A 19,979-nucleotide genomic window follows, 5' to 3' on the forward strand; every position below is an offset into this window, starting at 1 on the left:
CGCAATAACAGCATCTTCTCACATGATTTCGCGCAATAACAGCGTCTTCTCGTGTGCTTTTGTGTGAGATTTCACTGTTTTCCAAAACAAGGTAGGCCGTGTGGAAATGGCCCAGTTGTCTTTAAACTTCTTGAGCCTGTGGGAATTTCTAGAATGTTGAGAACACTGAGTGGGTGCCAACACCCAATGGCTGCCATCCTATCATTAAATATTGGGGGGTTCCAAGACATCCTTGGAAAACAGATATTTCTGTATGGTTGCTCCCTGTAGAAAGAAAGGTTATAGTTCCTGGACTCTTCTGAAGCACCTATTGCTTCAGAGATGGGGGGAAGACAGGATTACCTTTGCTTTGGGGATAGTATGCTTTGAGAAAGAAGGAAGTGGGCACCAGAAAACACACTGACGAGCACAATGGTGCCCATGGGCATCATTTTGGGGATCACTGCTTTATACCAATAGAAGTGACTTACCATGAGGAGCATTTGGGTGCAGAGACACATTCTCTTTTTTCCTCATCATAATATGGCTTCTCAGAACTGCACTTTGGGTAGCAGCCTAAATTGAAAACAGGTAAAGAATCATTCCCCTTTACATCTACTGGACATAAATTTCAAAGTATGTAGCTTTCCATTGATGAGATGTGAGGCTCCTTATAAGAAGGCATGGACTTCTTGCTATAGCCTTCCCTTCTGTATTGTATGTTGCCTCTATCAGTCATTGTATATAATAGTTACATATAAATGGACTTTAAACTTTGGTAGGCCTTCTGAGTCTTTGTTTTATACTCAATTAATTTAAACTCTATGAAACATGTATAAAATAGTAGGATTACACATAGGAATGAGGAAGAAGAGAATTCGGCCTGAAACTGTTATTTATTTACTTTCTTTATTTATAGCCCTACTTTCTCACTGAGATTCAAGTTAGATTACAAAATAGAGAAACCCAGTCAATTCAATTAGATTAATCAATTCAGTTCAATCAGGTTATCTGAACAGTCTTTCAAAGAAATTTGAAATCAGTTAGTGCTGCATTCCTATGTGCATACTTAAGAGAAAACTACACTGAACTAAGAACATCAGAAGAGCCCTGCTTGATCAGACCAGTGGTCCATCTAGTCCAGCATCCCTCTTGTACAGTGGCTAGCCAGTTACTCTTGAAGGCCAACAACAGGTCATAGAAACCTGGCACTGGTATTTAGAGGTTTACTGCCTCTGAATGCAGAGATTCCCTTTAGTCACCATGGCTAGTAGCACTGATATCCTACATGAATCTGTTTAATCCCATGTTCAAGCTGTCTATGCCTGTGGCCATCACTACATCCTATGGCATAAAATTCCACATTTTAATATTCATTGTGTAGACTTGCATAGATATTGTGTAGACACAGAACCACCTGGGCTCTGAGAAAGAGCAGGAAAGAGAGCTGCTGGAGTGGTGATGAGTGTTGCTCTGTTGCCTTCCTTAACTGCTGGGGAGAATCAGCTAAGGCTACTGGGTGGGAAGACAGTGACTGGGTGTGTGTGAATGTGTATAGCCTGCTGAAAAATGGTGCCTGTTGGAGTAAGTATTGTTTCTGTTTCTCTCCTTTGCCTGGGTTGTAGCTAACTGCACAGGGTGATTGTTGCTAACTGGACAGGGTCTGTTTTGCCTGCGGCTGACTACTGGCCCCGCCCTCTGCTGGGTGAGCCTTGAATTGAATTAGGCTCCTCCTCACCAGAGCCTTGCCCTGTGTCTCTTAGCAATTACACTTGCAGCAAGTGTAAGTTGGTAGCCCTACGGGAGGAGAAGTTACAGGGACTTGAAGCACATTTGTCCACACTCCATTTCATAAGGGAAGGTGAAGAGTTCATGGACAGAACGCATGAAGTACTTTTCAGAGGGCAACAAGAGGAAGAGAGATAGGTATCTCAAGATTTGGATAAGGAAGGAAAGGTATCTCAGGATTTGGAGAAGCACCCAATACAGGAGGCAAGTGCATGGAATGGAAGGAAGTAACCCACAGAAGCAGGAAAATAAGGAGACATTCTGAGCCTCTGATGCTAGAATTACATAATTCACAAAGAGACGAGACACAGTAATCATGGGAAACTTCAATTACCCAGATATCTGTTGGAAGTCAAGCGCTGCTAAAAATGAAAAATCAAATAAATTCCTGACTTGTCTTGCTGACAACTTCATTTTTCGGAAAGTGAAGAGAGAAAAAGGGGTTCTGCTATCTTGGATCAAATTCTCACCAACAGGGAAGAGCTGGTTGATGAAGTAAAAGTAGTGGGAACCCTGGGTAACAGTGACCATGTAATTTTGGAATTTACAGTCTTGGGGAAGAGGAAAGCTGTACATAGACATCTTGGTTGGACTTCAGGAAAGCAAATTTCAACAAACTAAAAGTTATACTGTGTAGAATCCCATGGTCAGAAACACTTAGGGAGAAAAGAGTTCAAGAGGGGTGGAAGCTTTTTAAAAGCAAAATATTGAAGGTACAATTACAAACGATTCCTATGAGAAGGAAAAATAGGAGGAGCTTAAAGAAGCCAAGGTGGCTCCATAAACAGGTTTCTAATGAACTGAGAAATAAAAAAGACTCATTTAGGAAATAGAAGGAGGGCCTTATAACCAAGGATGAATATAAACAAATAACCAATGCTTGTAGGGAGAGCATTAGAAAAGATAAAGCTCAGATGCTAAAAACAACAAAAATGGTTCTTTGCTTATGTTCAAAGAAAAAGAGCAAGGTCATAGTAGGCCAATTGCAGGGAAATGAAACTGTAGCAGGTGATGAAGAGAGGGCAGAACTGCTCAATTCCTACTTTTCCTCAGTATTCTCCTGCAAGGGAAATGATGCTCAACATGGCAAAAACAGAACACATGAAGGGGGAAGGGAATTACAACCTAGGATCGACATAGGGTAGTACATGAACACCTAGTGTTTTTTAAATGAAACTAAGTCCTCAGGGCCAGATGAATTGCATCCAAGGGTACTAAAAGAACTCGCAGATGTCATTTCTGACCCTCTGTCCATTATTTTTGAGAATTCTTGGAGAACAAGCGAGGTGCCAGAAGATTGGAGGTGGGCAAATGTTGTCCCCATCTTCAAGACATCTTGAACATATATAACTGGAAAAGTTTTAGAACAAATTATCAAACAATCAGCCCTTGAGCATTTAGAAAGGATGGCTGTGATTACTAAGAGCCAGCATGGGTTTCTCAAGAACAAGTCATGCCAGACTAACCTTATCTTTTTTTTGAGAACGTTACTACCTTGCTGGATCAGGAGAATGCTGTAGAAGTAGTTTACTTCAGTAAGGCTTTTGATAAGGTTCCATATAATATCCTTGTCAACAAGTTGGTAAAATGTGATTTGGATTCTATTACTATCAGGTTGATCTGTAATTAGTTGACATATCGCACCAAAAGAGTACTTGTTAATTGTATTGTCGAAGGCTTTCACGGCTGGAGAATGATGGTTGTTGTGGGTTTTCCGGGCTGTATTGCCATGGTCTTGGCATTGTAGTTCCTGACGTTTCGCCAGCAGCTGTGGCTGGCATCTTCAGAGGTGTAGCACCAAAAGACAGAGATCTCTCAGTGACACTGAGAGATCTCTGTCTTTTGGTGCTACACCTCTGAAGATGCCAGGCACAGCTGCTGGCGAAACGTCAGGAACTACAATGCCAAGATCACGGCAATACAGCCCGGAAAACCCACAACAACTACTTGTTAATTGTTCCTCATCCTCTTGGAAAAGAGTGACAAGTGGAGGGCCTCAGGGATTTGTCCTGAGACCTATTCTGTTCAATATTTTTATAAATGATTTGGAAAAAGGAATAGAAGGAATGTTCATGAAATTTGCAGATAATACTAAATTAGGAAGGGTAGCAAATACGGTCAAAGACAGTCAGGATACAGGATGATTTCGACAGGCTGGAAAACTGGGCTAAAACAAACAAAATGAATTTCAACAAGATAAATGCAAAATTCTGCATTTAGGAAGGAAAAATCAATTACATAATTATAGGATGAGGGAGACTTGTCTTGGCAGTAGTATGTGCGAAAAGGATCTAGGGGTCTTAGTAGACCATACACTGAACATGAGACAGCAGTGTGATATGGTAGCTAAAAAGGCAAATATGGTTTTGGGCTGTATGAACAGAAGCATAGGGTCCAGATTATGAGAAGTGATGGTATCACTCTACTCTGCTCTGGTTAGACCTTATCTAGAGGATTGTGTTCAGTTTTGGGCACCTCATTTTCAGAAGGATATAGACACACTGGAACGTGTCCAGAGGAGGGCAACAAAGATGGTGAGGGGTCTGGAGACCAAGTCCTATGAGGAAATGTTGAAGTGCTTGGTATTTTTAGCTTGGAGAGGAGACAACTGAGAGGTGATATGATAACCATCTTCAAGTACTTGAAGGACTGTCATATAAAGGAGGGCACGAGTTGTTTTCTGCTGCCCCAGAAGGTGAGACCAGGACCAACGGGTTGAAATTAAATCAAAAGATGGTTGTTGTGGGTTTTCCGGGCTGTATTGCCGTGGTCTTGGCATTGTAGTTCCTGACGTTTCGCCAGCAGCTGTGGCTGGCATCTTCAGAGGTGTAGCACCAAAAGACAGAGATCTCTCAGTGTCACTACGGCAATACAGCCCGGAAAACCCACAACAACCATCGTTCTCCGGCCGTGAAAGCCTTCGACAATACATTAAATCAAAAGCGTTTTCGGCTAAACATTAGGAAGAACTTCCTGACAGTCACAGCAGTCCCTCTGTGGAACAGGCTTTCTCAGAGGTGGTGGGCTCTCTTAAAAATCTTTCTTTGGAGGTTTTTGAGTAAAGACTAAATGGCCATCTGACAGCAATGTTTATTCTGTGAATCAGATCATAAGAGGGAGGGCAGGAAGGGTTACAGCAGTGCTTAGTTCTCATGGCCCCTTCTTACTTGTCCAGGGTAAGGCCAATTGCAACCTTGGGGTCAGGTACCAATTTTCCCCACATCACTTTGGCTAGGGATGTTGATGGAGATTTGCCATCTTCTGGGCATGGGGAAAGGGTCACTGTGTGCTGAGGGGGGAGGTATTTGGGAATTTCCTGCATTTTGCATGAGGTTGGACAAGATGACCCTAGAGGTCCCTTCTGAACCCTGTGATTCTATGATTCTAAATAAACATGGGTTCAGACTACATGGGACATAAAATTAAATTGACAGGATTGGGATACTATGTTGCATTCTGCTGGTGCCTGTACCCAATGTGAACCTCCAGAATAACAATGCAGTTCTAAGGAGTAAGTCATACTCCTCTGATACAAGAGGTTTTTCTGCTGATTGAGGCATATAACTTGTATTGAGGAATGCACTGTGTGTGTGGGTGTCAGCAAAACAGAATGTATAAGAACCAACCAAATGTTATTTATTTTATGCTGTAAAAGTTAAATAATCTCTTAATGTTTTTTCTGTAGTGGTAACTGACTCAGGGCTATTTCATGCATAATGTTTCCTGACACCAAGATTAATCACCAAGCTGGAACAAGCATGTTCATTAATGTATGAACAGAAGAACAAATATTTAGAAAGCTAATTTTGTAATACCGTTCCATTGTACATTTTGGATTGGAATATAATCCTAGGTAAGCATATCCTTTTACTTCAGCTTCTGAATCTGAAAGCCCAGAGGTTATTTTGTTGAAAATGGAGGCTCACATTCACACTTAATCTCGTGGCACTCATAGTGAAGGTGAAAAGAGAAACAGACACGTGAGGGAGAATTCTGAGGGCAGATTACAAAGGCATTTTCATTTTTTAACCATGAAAATGTTAAATATCCTGGAACTGAAAGGGCTTGTACTGGCCCCAGGAGAAGACTGAGGCTTGATTTAAATGGGATACTGGCAGATATAATGATTTTATCTGTGCAGTCTTTCACCTGCCCAGCCTTCATTGTGTGCAGCTTGCCCACCAAAAATCCATAGTCCAGGAGGCCATTGCACAGGCATGCAAATATTGTACAGATAGCAATAAAGTTAAAGAAAGATGCTGGGCATAAGCCCCCGGCCCCGCTCTTACCGGGGCCAGCGTTTGCGGGGCTCGCAGGCAGGAAGGAGGTGTGCAGGGCGGCTCCTCCCCCTCCGGCCCCGGCTCCGATCTGCGCGGCTCTATTTCGAGCCGCGCGAAAGTATTTCCCAGCCAGCCAATCAGTGACGCTGGCTGGGAATTTGAAAATGGGTCCGTTGCTGGACCTGAGGGAAGGAGTTTTCCCTCAGGTCCTCGGACAACCCATTTAGCCGGGGCCGGAGCGCGGGCACGTCAGTCGGCTCCGGAGCTGCGAACGGAGCAGACGCACCGACTCGCAGCTCCGGACTCCCGGCTAGAGGACTGACGGCGGTGGCCATTTTCCGGCGCGCCTTGCTCCAGGGCCGAGGGACGGCCCTCAGGGAACAGTTCTTCCTGGACGGAGCGGAGGCGGCCGGGGGGTGAGTGGCGGCCGCGGGGCTTCCGCGACCAGCAGCAGCGGCTTTTCACGGCCCGCGGCCTTTTTTCGGCCCGCCGCTCGGGATTGTTGGGCCTCTAAGGGAGTGACTGGTACAACGGGCACTCGGGGAAATCCTGGGCGCGGGTGGGAACCCTCTGCGGGCCGGTTGCTGGGCCGGGGCTATAATTATAAGGCCTAAGCAGCTCCGAGGCGGGGCCTGGTATATCGCTTAGCCCGCGATATACTTTCCCAGGGCCGTCCGGCCTGTTCCTGGCCCGAGGCCTCTTTTCCCGGCACATTTGAAGCGGGTGGTGCTGTCTTCCTGCCCGGGGTGTGCAGCGCAGGCCGCACGTCGGGCCTACCGAGCGATGCCTACCAAGAAGGGAGTAGCGGCCCCTGGGGGCAAGGCAAAGGGCAAGGGGAGGACACGCGGTCGAGCAGGTGATGCCAGCAACCACAGGTCTAGGCCGGCCCCTCAGCGGGGCGGGCCACGTACAGCTGGGGGCAGCGTACGGAGGGGGGAGGCCCGGGTACAGCCCCAAGGGCGCGAACGTACGGCCTCGCAGGCCAATGAGCGGGGCAGGACTGTCACCTCAAGGGGGCAGGATGCTTCCACCCGGGTGCGAAGGGTGGCGGATACAGTGACTCCATCTACAAGTTTGGAAAGGCCAGCCACCAGGCTGGCTTCCGGGGCATTGAGGCGCTCCATTGTGCCGGCAGGGGCTGGGTCATCCAGACCGCGCCGTGCCAGTGTCCAGCCAGTCACCCGCCGGAGGGGGAGGGATCCCTCCCCTGTTCAGTCCCCAGGGCCTCATAATTCGTCTGGGAAGGGCTCTTCGTTGAGGGGCATTTCTAAGGCTCTCCAGCAGCTTCAGAAGAGGGTTCAATTGATGGAAGCCCCGGGCTCTTCGGAGGAGGGTGGGTCCTCTGGCAATGATGTTGGAGACTCACCTGATAACACAAGCTCCAGTCCAGTTCGAGCAGGGTCGTCCAGGCGGGGACAGCAGCCTTCTTCACCGTCTAGTGGAGGGTCTTCTAGCCCTGAGGCCAGGAAGCGCCCTGCTAAGAAAAGGAGGAAGCGGTCGCATAAGGCCCGGAAGGCATCGAGGCACAGGGATGACCCGGACACATCTACGTCCTCAAGTGAGTCTTCTTCTTCTGAGGAGAGGGACTCTGATGGGGACTACTGGGGGGTGGCCGCTCACGTCCCGGTGATCCCTCCTTGGGCCACACGGAGGCGTTCGACCAAAGGGTCTGGTAAGTCGGGCCCCAGGTCTGTGTGGGGGGAGGATGCCTCAGAGAAGGAGGCTCGCCCTGCAGGAAGCCGTGAGGCTGAGGAGGATCCACCGGGGGGCCACTTGTCCCGCAAGATGCGTAGGCGTATTTTAGATGGTTACTACGTGGATGTTTTTTCACTCATACGTCCAGAAGCGGAGGAGGGTCTCTCTCGCCCTTCCTCTAAAAAGCGTAGATTAAGAGATAGGAAGGGAGATGTGGACAGGACCTTTGCCAATTGGATGGAAGGCTTTATGGTCCTCATGGGGGTTGTCCAGATGGCGTATCCGGAGAGGGGGTGGCACTTGTCCAACCACATGTCTAATGTGCTACGGGCTAGGGCCCTCGCGGGAGAGGGGGCTGCGATCGATTATGATGAAGCTTTCCGTAAGCGGGCTTCCCATAACGCCTGGAGAAGGTGGGACTTGATCAATCAGAAATTGTGGTTGTGGCTGGTGGGGCCGAGCATGCGGGGAAAAGGGGACTCTTCTCGCCAAAGACCGTGGGGTGCCAGGAGGGACAGGAGAGCGGTATGTTGGGAGTACAATCAGGGCAAGTGCCAGCGCACTCGCTGTAAATTTGAACATCTCTGCGAGCAGTGCTATGGGCCTCACCCTCGTTCCTCCTGTTCTCGCTCTGGCTCCTCTCAGCCCTTTCGAGGAGGCCGGCCCTCCAATGCAGGTGCCCGAAAGGACGGAGGTCCTGCCGGCCCCAGTAATGCCACCTCCCAGCTCGGGGCCAGCGGAAAGTAGGTGGGACTCCCTAGGGCTGGGTCTCGCTCCTTCACCTATTCGGAAAGAGGCCATGCGCCCTCTATTGGATCATTATCCCAATAGATCTGCGGCAGATTACTTGTGGGCAGGGTTTAACTTTGGTTTCCGCATCCCTTTCACTGGTCCCCGGGTTCCCACGACTTCTGGCAACTTAAAATCAGCCAGGGACATGCCGGATGTTGTTTCAAGCAAGCTGGCCAAGGAGCTCCAGGCTGGCCGGGTTGCAGGCCCCTTTCAGGCCCCTCCATTCTCTAATCTGCGGGTGTCGCCTTTGGGGGTGGTCCCTAAGAAGGCCCCGGGTGAATACCGCCTTATTCACCACCTGTCTTACCCAAAGGGTTCCTCCATCAACGATGCCATTCCACCTGAGCTTTGCTCTGTGCGCTATGCGTCCTTCGATCATGCAGTGCGCTTGGTTAGGTCTTGTGGCACGGGTGCCCTCATGGCTAAGTGTGACATCCAGTCTGCCTTCCGGTTGCTGCCAGTACACCCAGATGATTTTTGCCTGCTTGGCTTTAAATTTGGGGGTTCCTGGTATGTGGACAAAGCCATGCCCATGGGGTGTTCTATTGCTTGCGCAGCCTTTGAGACATTCAGTACCTTCCTTGAATGGGCTGCCAAGGGTCGGCTGGGGTGCCCTCAGGTCACGCACTACCTTGATGATTTCCTCCTGGCAGCGCCCTCTGGGGGTCATTTGTGTGCTGACAGGCTAGCGGGTTTTCAAGCCCTTGCATCTGAGCTGGGGGTCCCTCTGGCTGAGGAGAAGACGGAAGGTCCTGCCTCCCGGCTTACCTATTTGGGAATTGAATTGGATTCTGTGGCGGGGTGCTCCAGGCTTCCCTGGGATAAGCTCTTGGCATTACAGGAGCTTATTCAGGGCACGTTGGCCAGGCCCAAGTCGACCCTCAAGGGTTTGCAGTCTCTCTTGGGTCACCTCAATTATGCCTGCCGGGTGGTCTCCCCTGGCCGCCCTTTCTGTGCTCGGCTGGCCAGGGCCATGTGTGGGGTTTCATCTCCCCGACACCACATTCGGATCTCCAAGGGCATGAAGGAAGATCTCAGGGTCTGGCTGGAATTTTTATCCCGGTACAATGGGGTGTCTTTCTGGCAGGATGCATGGTTGGCATCTCCGGCCCTTCAGGTTCATTCTGATGCCGCTGGTAGTGGGGGCTTCGGGATTTACCTTGATGGCCGCTGGTGCGCCCAGCCCTGGCCTTCTCAGTGGGATGGGTCCGGTTTGTTGCGTGATCTTACCTTCCTGGAGCTTTTCCCTATCCTGGTAGCGGTCATCATCTGGGTAGAGCAATTTAGCAATAAGAGGGTGGCGTTCTGGTGTGACAACTTAGCAGTTGTCAAGGTATTGAATAAGCAATCCTCGCGCTCTGAGCGGGTTATGCGTCTGGTTCGTAAGTTTGTCTTGGTGTGCCTGGAAAATAACATCTGTTTTTCTGTAAAGCATATAGCAGGCACAGATAACGGCATCGCAGACGCATTATCTCGCTTCCAGACGGAGCGGTTCTTTGCCTTGGCACCGGAGGCACTTCAGGACCCGGACCCATTCCCGGAGGACCTCTGGAACCTTGGGAACGTTACATAGTGCAGGGAGTATTGGCATCTGTCGCTCCATCTTCCCTGAAGGCGTATCAAAGGGCCCTCACAAGTTTTTTAGCTCTTTCTGTTAAATGGGGAGGATCGGGCAGGCTTCCCACCTCGGAGGTCATGGTTCTTCGCTATTTGGCCCACCTTCGGGAGAGAGGTTTCGCCCCCAGGACCATGAAATGCCACCTAGCTGCTATTTCCTTCTTCAGCAAGGCGCGGGGCCTGCCTGACCCCTGTGCAATGTATGTAGCTCGCAGGGCGATAGAGGGATGGAGGCGCATTGCCCCTCCTCCCCCGGATTCTCGCCGTCCCATCACGTATGCCATTCTTAAAGGGCTCATGCGGCATCTGGGGAGCGTCTGCACTTCATCATTTGAAGCATTGTTATTTGAGGCGGCATTCACTTTAGCCTTCTTCGCCGCTTTCCGGGTGGGAGAGCTGGTGGCAGGCTCCCGTCGTGAGTTAGTGGGTCGGGCCCTACAGATTGGGGATGTTTCCCTGCTGGCCGGTGGAGTTCTTATACGTCTCCGTTATTCAAAGACGGATCAAAGGGGAAAAGGGACCCAGATCTCCCTGGGCAGGTCCGATACCAGTCCGTGCCCCTTAAGGGCTCTCAAGGCTTATATGGACATCCGCCCTAAGGTTGGGGGCTTCCTGTTTGTTCACAAGGATGGGACCCCCCTTTCCCGTTTCCAGTTTGTTAGTGTATTGCGCTTGGCATTGGAAAGGGCGGGTTTGCCGGCCCGGGAGTTCGGAGCACACTCTTTCAGGATAGGGGCCGCCACTGAGGCCTCCGATATGGGCTTGTCCCCTGGACGGGTGCGGGCCATTGGCCGGTGGCGGTCCGGGTGTTACAGGACATATCTCAGGCCAGAGCTGGTACTCACTACGTCTTCTTTTTAGCTCCTTCAGGTCATCGCAAGCTGGTGTGGATCATGGGTCACAGCATTGTCTTCTGGGCTGCCCGCTATGCCAAGGCATCTGGCTGGGGATGTGATCTGGGCCTAGCACAATTTGTCACCATAAAGTGGATCGGATCGAGGGGGATGACCTGGAATTCACTGTTGCCTCGATTTCAACTTCTTGCAGAGCGTGAGGGACCACCGGACGCGCTTGTCCTGCAGCTGGGGGAAAATGACCTGCCCAGAAGAACCAAGTTGGAAGTTTTACAGGACATGTTCAGAGATTTGGGTTTGTTGAGGGACTGTTATGCAAATATGATGTTATTCTGGTCTGCTTTGCTCGAGCGCCGTAACTGGAGAGGAGCCCGGGACAACGCCAGGGTGGACTTGGCCCGCAGGAGGTTATCCAAAAGAGTTGGGCAAACTGTGAGAGGGAATGGGGGACTGATAATAGATCACCCTGACATTTCTTTCAGGATTTCGGCCTTGTATCGCCCGGATGGAGTACACCTGTCCAGCTGGGGTCAGGACATTTGGTTACAGGATATACGGGACAGTTTGTTGTGTTGGGTGAAGGATTAGGAGCTTTGGCGGGGAGCCATTTTGTGGCTCCAGTGGCGGTTGGGCGTTGGGCACCGATCCCTGTGGGGAAAATCAAGGCCTGTAGGCACTGTTTTCCCATAGATGGGGATCCCCATAAGGGATCTTGGACCAGGCATGGCAGTGGCAGTCCCAGCTCGGGGGGCTGCCAGAGCATGCCTGCTGCCAGGTGATGGGGGAACCACACAGAGGCTTCCGCCCGGTGTGGACCCCTCAAACATCATCCCGGGGTGTCCCCCTTCAGCAGGCGGGCTGAGGGGGTTAGAGGGTCATCGGCTGGCAGGCGGGTCACCCGATGCCGGGATCCGTGCCCTACGCTGCCAACGCTCCTTTTCCTTTCTGTACCCAATAAAGTTGTGGCCTGTTTTCATCCAGCAGAGCTGTTGTGTAAATTTTTCTGCACCAGACACCTGCCTTAAGCTTGCCCCGCAAGCCCCCGGCCCCGCTCTTACCGGGGCCAGCGTTTGCGGGGCTCGCAGGCAGGAAGGAGGTGTGCAGGGCGGCTCCTCCCCCTCCGGCCCCGGCTCCGATCTGCGCGGCTCTATTTCGAGCCGCGCGAAAGTATTTCCCAGCCAGCCAATCAGTGACGCTGGCTGGGAATTTGAAAATGGGTCCGTTGCTGGACCTGAGGGAAGGAGTTTTCCCTCAGGTCCTCGGACAACCCATTTAGCCGGGGCCGGAGCGCGGGCACGTCAGTCGGCTCCGGAGCTGCGAACCCCTCCCACCCTCCGCTATTTTCATCAGTGTTCAGTGGCTCTCAGGTTCCATCACAGTTAGAATTGGCTTTGTATTAGCATATGGTTAGCGTTCTTTCGGAATGTCATATATACTATTGAAACTCTGTGTTAAATATAGAGACTCGTTGGAACAGTCTCACTGTTATAACAAAATTGTCGCAACTTGGGGTGGCGGTTGGGCGTTGGGCACCGATCCCTGTGGGGAAAATCAAGGCCTGTAGGCACTGTTTTCCCATAGATGGGGATCCCCATAAGGGATCTTGGACCAGGCATGGCAGTGGCAGTCCCAGCTCGGGGGGCTGCCAGAGCATGCCTGCTGCCAGGTGATGGGGGAACCACACAGAGGCTTCCGCCCGGTGTGGACCCCTCAAACATCATCCCGGGGTGTCCCCCTTCAGCAGGCGGGCTGAGGGGGTTAGAGGGTCATCGGCTGGCAGGCGCGTCACCCGATGCCGGGATCCGTGCCCTACGCTGCCAACGCTCCTTTTCCTTTCTGTACCCAATAAAGTTGTGGCCTGTTTTCATCCAGCAGAGCTGTTGTGTAAATTTTTCTGCACCAGACACCTGCCTTAAGCTTGCCCCGCAAACAAGAACACACAGGTAAGATCTTCTCTACCACCAGCAGTCTGGCTGACAATTTGCATTATGTTCAATTTATGAAGGGCCTTCAATTTGGACTCATTTAATCTTCTAGGTTCTCAATTCATTTGGGAGATGAAGCTCCCCCCGTCCCCTTTTTGTCTTTTTTAGTCCTATATTTCATACCACATGTCTAACATGTGATCAAGTTTCCACACACATAATGTTGACAGATGCACAGGTTCTACATGTGGGGAGATTATTCTGTAAATTTATGGAAGAATATTATAAAGTACAAAAAAGGAGACTGAGTCTTTCGGGACATTCAATGACTACAAATACTCTTAAAATACACTTCTTTTTCATAATTTGCATAATCAATTTAACCTTCAAGTGAATAGGTCTTTGCCAATTTTTTTCTATCAAATCACAGCAGAAACACACCTTTCATTTCAATCTGTTTTGTATGATGCGCACTTGCAAACTCTTCTATAAGGCTTACCTTCCCAACTATATACTAGATTGCCACATGTTCCTGCACAATTCCTGCAAGTCCTTAAACAAGGGTCTCCACAAGGTTTATAATGCCACTCCGTTTTGTAGGATTGGTTATAGTAGTCGCAGAACACAGCTGGATTAGAAGACACAACAATCGTAACTGGTAAGGCCTGTGTTCTCGTTTGGATCCTGCTTCCCTCCCTCTCCCTCCTGGTCTGCCTTTGGTTATGTATGTGCCACAGCATCTCAACCATTACTTTCAAAAGGAGGACTGTCAAGAAACTGGAGTTTCCCTGTGTGTTCCATGGCTTTTCAGACCTCTGGTTCAGGTTTCTGGACCTCTTTAGGAAACAGACAGTGACTATGACTTTGCTGGTTTCAGAGATGAGATGGAACTGAGCCACACAGGTGCAGATAAGATCCGAGCTTCAAGGTCAGAGACCAGGAAGGAGTTTTGGGCTCATATTCCATCTCACTAGTGCAGGGAACCCTGGGTGAGAGTAAATTGTTCTGACTCGGTTTTAGAGGAACATGGTCACACAAGACCTAGCAATATCCATAGATTGGTCAATCAGGATCAGGCCATGCTGCAGCAGCCTGGCATAAAGAAAGGGTTTTCCTTCTAGTTTGGGGATTTGAATGTTGATGGGGGAATACCTGCCATTACACATCATTCTGTGCTTTTGGATTTGACTTCCAGGATAGGTGTCAGTCCAGGACTCTTGCCTCTGGATTTTGGACTTTGGAGTTCAATTTAGATTTTTGTGCTTCTAGACTGACAATGTAACATCTATGTTAGAGGACCAAAGCCTGTACAATATTTTAGAGTTGTTATTTTCTTTCCTGTTTCGCACAGCTTCTCTATTTGTAATTCCTTGCACTCTTTTTAATAAACCTTATTAATCATACTTCTCTGTGTTATTTGAGTTTGGAGCTTCAATCCAAATCTGGTACCTTGGCCTATTTTGGCTACAGCTACCAAGTGATTGTTTTTATGGAACTCAACCTGCAGGTGTCCTTCATTGCAGGGCTGACTTCTTGATTAACACCTGGCAGGTCTGGAGACTGTTCCTCCTGAAAACGCCCTGTCTCTGGTTGCCACTTGCCTTTCCTCTGAAGACAGGGGCACAGACAGCAGGGCTTGTGAGGCAGATCATAACTGGCAGACTGGGCAATATGAGAGGAGGTGGTCTTTCAAGTACTCTGGCCACAAACCATTTGGACATACTATCAAAAATAGCAATAATTAGGAATCCATTTACCAAGGTCATTTAATTATTATTAGTGATTCTTTTTTAGTTTCACTTCAGATACTCTGCTTTTATGTGATCAATGATTCTCTGAACATAAATTTCTTTTGTGAATACTTACGACAAGCTGAAGGAGTTCGCCAGTCAATGCAGATATTAGCTCTGTTGCAGCTCCAGGAATAAGCAGCCACTGCAGTACAGAAGCACTCAGAGTCTCCCACACTATTACACTCGCAGAAATCAGATACACAGGACTCATAATAGGGTGTAGGGTTGACCTAACAAAACCAAAAATGGTGATGATGGGTATTTTTTTCAGTACTGTATTTAATCAGTTTTTTATTAATTTAATTTTTATTATTTTTGCAACATTTAAAAACAGAAGCTCCAAGACACCTTAGACATAAAGCATTTGTTCTAGGAGACTGCTCTGCAAAAGTGCATAGCTACAAAGGAACAGCTACATTGCCTCTGTGGGTAATGATGTTAAGAGCATGACCATAGGATCCTACATACATTCATAACTATCTATAATAGCACAACATGCAGACTTGTGGCTTGCAAACTGTGCCATAGTTTGTTCCTGAATGCATATTGGAAAAACTCTCCAAATATACCACCTGAGGTCACCAAATCACCTCAGTTTGTAGATCTGGTCATGTTGGTTTGTAGAATACTGGGATTTGGCCTAGTCATACCCCTCTACTACTTTGCAACCCTAGCAATGACACCAGCCCTCTCTCTAGATGGTGTACACCCTTGTGCTTGTTTTTATGTGCCTGAAATTACAATTTGATGTATAACAAATTCTTCTTGTTCTTGTTTAGCCTTTGGGTTATTGATAGCTCATCACCAAGAAGCTTTGTTCTTGGAGATCTGAAAGCAAGCAGCAGGGTCGGATAGGAATATATAAACTTTTTAAAAAGCATATGCAGACTGGTAGTGTTGCTACAAATCTCAATTTTCATGTTTATTCTTCCCCCACCCCTCGCTTTGCAATCTTGATTCTGGAACTAGTCCTACTCTGTGTACCACATGGTGACTTTAAACAGAGTTCTTGTCTCTTTCTACAAAAAATGCACCTCATTCAATCTGCTAATTACAGTAGAATGAGCTGGTCATCAAACAGTTAATCAAGACTTTTAGCTGCATAAAACACCTGCTGTGGCACCATTTCTCATAAAAAGATTGTCCTGCCTCAGATTGGTATAGCTTAGGCCAGAATTGTACTCCAATGCTCCATTCTTCTGATTACATATGTACACGCATACATCTGGATATCATATCAGCTTTTTTTCTGTGAAAAGAGGCCATGGAACTCAGTGCTGGCGCACTTCCAGGAAGTGACATCATCACGCAAGGCACAGCCCTAGAAAGAGTCTCTTTAACTTTTAAAGCCCCGTAGCTTCAGCTGGCTGGCGGGGACTTCCGTCCAGCTGAAGTTTAAAAGACCCCCTTCCATGTCGCTTGCTCAAGCAGCACAGAAGGGGGGCTGTCCCCGCTGGGCGCTGCTTCAGCTGACTGGCAGGGAAACCCCGCTCCTGTTTTGCATGGAGGCTCAGTGTTGCTACTGCTAAAGACCCTGACACCTTGGCCTGGGCTCTGGAGGAAACAGAATCAGTTGGGCAGAGCCTACAGATATATGATCTCTTTGGAGAGTTGCTGGAACGCCATTCCACCACGTTCTGGCTGAAAAAAAGCCCTGATCTTCACTAGAAATTTTTCTGGGACCTTGAAACACATGCTGTTCCCTGTGGATCAGTCAGGTTGCACACCTGGCTACCTGTTTGCCTCCTTCCTTCTTTCCAAGTCTAGTGGTAAAATAATCTTTTGTTTTTGAATGTGACTGCCTGTCCTATGACTGAGGCCAGAATTTGACCTTAAAGTGCTTTGGAAAACTAGGCTTATGCCCTATATTTGAATTAAGTATGTCAGAAACACTATTTAAGAGCAAATGCAAGATTACAAATAGCTGTTGGGAATGAATTCAGACCAACATAGTAACACCATACAGCCAGAAGACTCTTTTTCTAAGCAGAGAAAGTACACAGGGGTTTTTTTTAGCAAACAGCCATGTATTATTTTTATGTGTAATTATATAGCATATGTTGTACATAAATTAAATCTGTATTTTGGGCATAAATTGCCTGACCAAGGCAAAACCCACTCCTATACAACAAAAATTTAACCAGGATGGTGGAACAGGTTGCCTATACTTACTCCTCTTAGCCCAGGGCTTTGCATAAGCTGCCTCATTTACATTAAGCAAGGAGAATATGGTACTGTCAGAACATAATAATAATAACAACAACAACAACATTCGATTTATATACCACCCTTCAGGACAACTTAATGCCCACTCAGAGTGGTTTACAAAGTATGCTGTTATTATCCCCACAACAAACACCCTGTGAGGTGAGTGGGGCTGAGAGAGCTCCAGAGAGCTGTGACTAGCCCAAGGTCATCCAGCTGGCTTCAAGTGGAGGAGTGGGAAATCAAACCTGGCTCTCCAGATTACAGTCCCGCACTCTTAACCACTACACCAAGCTGGCTTTCCAAACAAACAAAATTACACAGTTTTATAACATTCCATGGTTACATACAGACCATGAACCATTAGCTAAGTGGAAAATAATGCCTTTAGAGCAAAACGTGTGTGGTTTCTGCAGGTGCAGTTTGTCTCAGAAGGCAGATTAACAACATTCCTGGGGTTTAGCAGATTACAAGAAAAAGATGTTACAATTCTTAGAATAGATCAGAACATCCTTACTCCTTATTCTTACCCACTTCCACCTTTATCAGCACATATACTTTCTGGGTCAAGAGTTTAGAGGCTCTTGACCAAAGTTTTTCTTGACCAAAGGTTAAAGCTGTCTTATTAGCCTTCCACAGTGTCATGAGTTTTAACTGGCTTTTAACCACCCATGTTTGTGTAGCTGTAACACATGAACACTCACTGAACCATCCTCTGTTCTTGCTTCTTTCCCCCTTCAGATTATTAGCAGCCCAACTGCTCGATCCTCTAGCCAAGGATTCAGGCCTTTACTTGGATTTGCACAAATATGAAGTTCTCCCTTCTCTCATTCTGCATCTTTGGTTTCTTGTCCACCTTCTTGAGTAAATTAACTTACACAGTGTTTGGTTCCTTGGAGTTATGGTTCCTTTAGTTGGTTTTCTACAGAATGCTTGGCATTTTGATTGCTTGCAAATTCCCCTACCCAGATATCTATATTATTCCAATTAATAAACTTTCCCTGTGTTTTCACTGTATTTTCTCAGCATTCCTTTCAAGCTTGTATAGCTATCTGTCCAGTGTATGAGATGTCTTACAGCCACTGTGGATACTACCAACATTAATGGTGCTCCTTAAGCCTGGTGTAGAACCTAAGCCTGCAGTTTCTTTAGCATTGGAGTAAGATGCAATGCAATGAGGGTTTTCTTCCTTACACTCAGGCTATTTCAATGTTGATTTGGGGATCAAATTAGAGCTAAGCTACAAGAGACAAATGACATGAGGACCCACATGTAAAGGGAGTTGCAGTATTAGTGGGGAAGCTGAGTTTTAAAAGAGATTGGAAGGCTTTGTCAATTTCCCCTCTCAAAAACTCAGAGGGTTTGCTAATTTCCTCTTTGCCTCCTGAAGGCTCTGTCAGTTTCACCTCCCCTTCTAGGATGTGAAGAGGAAATAAACAAACCCTCTGAGGAGCTATCTTTGCTGGCTTTGTAGAGAGGGGAAATTGACAGAGTTTTCTGATCTCTTTTAAAACTCAGCTTCCCAGCTAACATTGCAACTCCCTTCATGTGAGTGTCCTCATGTAATTCATCTCTTGTATCTTGGCTCTATGTTAGTTGGCTTCATTTATATTGTTACCGGAACTGCTCTTTTTGAATGGGGAATTAGCTTAGCAGTCCAGAACTAAATTTAGTGCGGATCTAACCATTTATACCAAGGTCCCTTCTCCAGATGCTCACGTAATAAAGAGGCAGACTAAATCACAATACAACGTGTCTTTACTAGTAATGTGGCATATGCCTGAACTTACACACACATACAAGTTTACATACAAGAACTAGGAAACATAGAGGTAGGAAAATAGAGACGGTCGCATTAGCAGGTACCCCACGATGAAGTTGGGTATACTTACAATCCTGAAGTGGAGCAGAGACACAGCAGCGAGGTGGTCTGATGCCAGCACCAGAGCCACGAGTAGAGTGACAGCAGGGGGTCGGGATAAGGATGACGCGTGCCATGTGGCCTGAGAGGCTGGCTTATATACCCCAAAACGTACCCTGGGGCTGGTGCTGTACCTTGTGGTTCTCACAGGTTAAAACAAAGGTTTTAATGGCTTTCTGAATGCCTTAGATGGGCCACTTTAGGATTCTGATTGTATCATAGTGACACCTTAGGAAGAGGGAACAAAGGAGGGAGGGGAAGATCCGGGCATGTTGAATGGATGTTCCAGAGGACAGGGCTTGTCCTGATGTCATCAGCTCTGGAATGCGGAGGCTTCTTTGAGATGCATTCTCTAAGTGCTTGGGATGGTCAGCACTTAGCTTCTTCTCCTGGGTGGCTATTAAGCAGAGCAGGGTGAGGCTCGCCGCTGCGGATGTGGTCTGCTCGCTTCTCTGGAACGGCTTCTCTCAGCAGGCTGCTTCTCTGGGTCTTCTGGCAACCTGGGAACATGGCTGCCAGCTGGGCATGGCTGGGGCTTGCTAGCAGGCTGCCTGGTAGTGAGGGCAAGCTAGGTGACCGGCCCGTGGGAGGCTCCAGGCGGGGACTGGCCAAGGGGTGCCTGGTCAGGCTCGCTGGAGGTTTCCCTGGCTGGCACCTGGCTGCTAACAGCGTGGCTTGGGCCCGGGTGAGGTAGGCTTCCATGGAGGCAGGGAGACAGCATGTAAAACACAGTCCATAGCAGGGAACAAGTACAGCCCATGGTAGATGGCAAGGCAGGCAGGAAGTATGCATGTAGTGGGGTCCAAACACACAGGAAGGTCCAGATATAGGCCTGGGCAAGGCTGCCCAGGAAGAGGGTCCTTAGCGCAGTTGTCCAGACATGGATTCAGGAAACTGACACAGTCTATTGCAGCAGCAGGATAACTAGCAAGCAGGCAGGAAACTGACACGTGTACTAGAGTGCACCCACGCAAGGCAGTCTCTGGTGTAGTTATGAAACAGCAGTGCAGGAAACTCAAACACAGTTCATGGCAGGCCTTAGAGCAGGAGAGGGGGGCCTACTTGGCAACAATATGTGTCTGTATACATATGTCTCTAGACTATACATAGCAAAAAATAGCAGCTAATAT

At 48.1% G+C, this 19,979-nt stretch overlaps 1 protein-coding gene across 1 annotated transcript in view; it reads right to left on the reverse strand.

The window, feature by feature from the left end:
* Window positions 1-19,979, reverse strand: part of LOC129323466 (mucin-5B-like) — a 123,714-nt gene that overhangs the window by 37,465 nt on the left and 66,270 nt on the right. Inside the window, exons 24-26 of the mRNA XM_054970005.1 lie at window positions 14,797-14,953; window positions 13,430-13,558; window positions 471-555 (exon numbers count right to left, since the gene is read on the reverse strand). Coding sequence (XP_054825980.1) covers window positions 471-555; window positions 13,430-13,558; window positions 14,797-14,953 — 371 coding nt within the window. The remainder of the gene's footprint in view (window positions 1-470; window positions 556-13,429; window positions 13,559-14,796; window positions 14,954-19,979) is intronic.

Source organism: Eublepharis macularius, chromosome 2 (genome assembly GCF_028583425.1).
Source record: "Eublepharis macularius isolate TG4126 chromosome 2, MPM_Emac_v1.0, whole genome shotgun sequence".
NCBI classification, from domain to species: domain Eukaryota; kingdom Metazoa; phylum Chordata; class Lepidosauria; order Squamata; family Eublepharidae; genus Eublepharis; species Eublepharis macularius.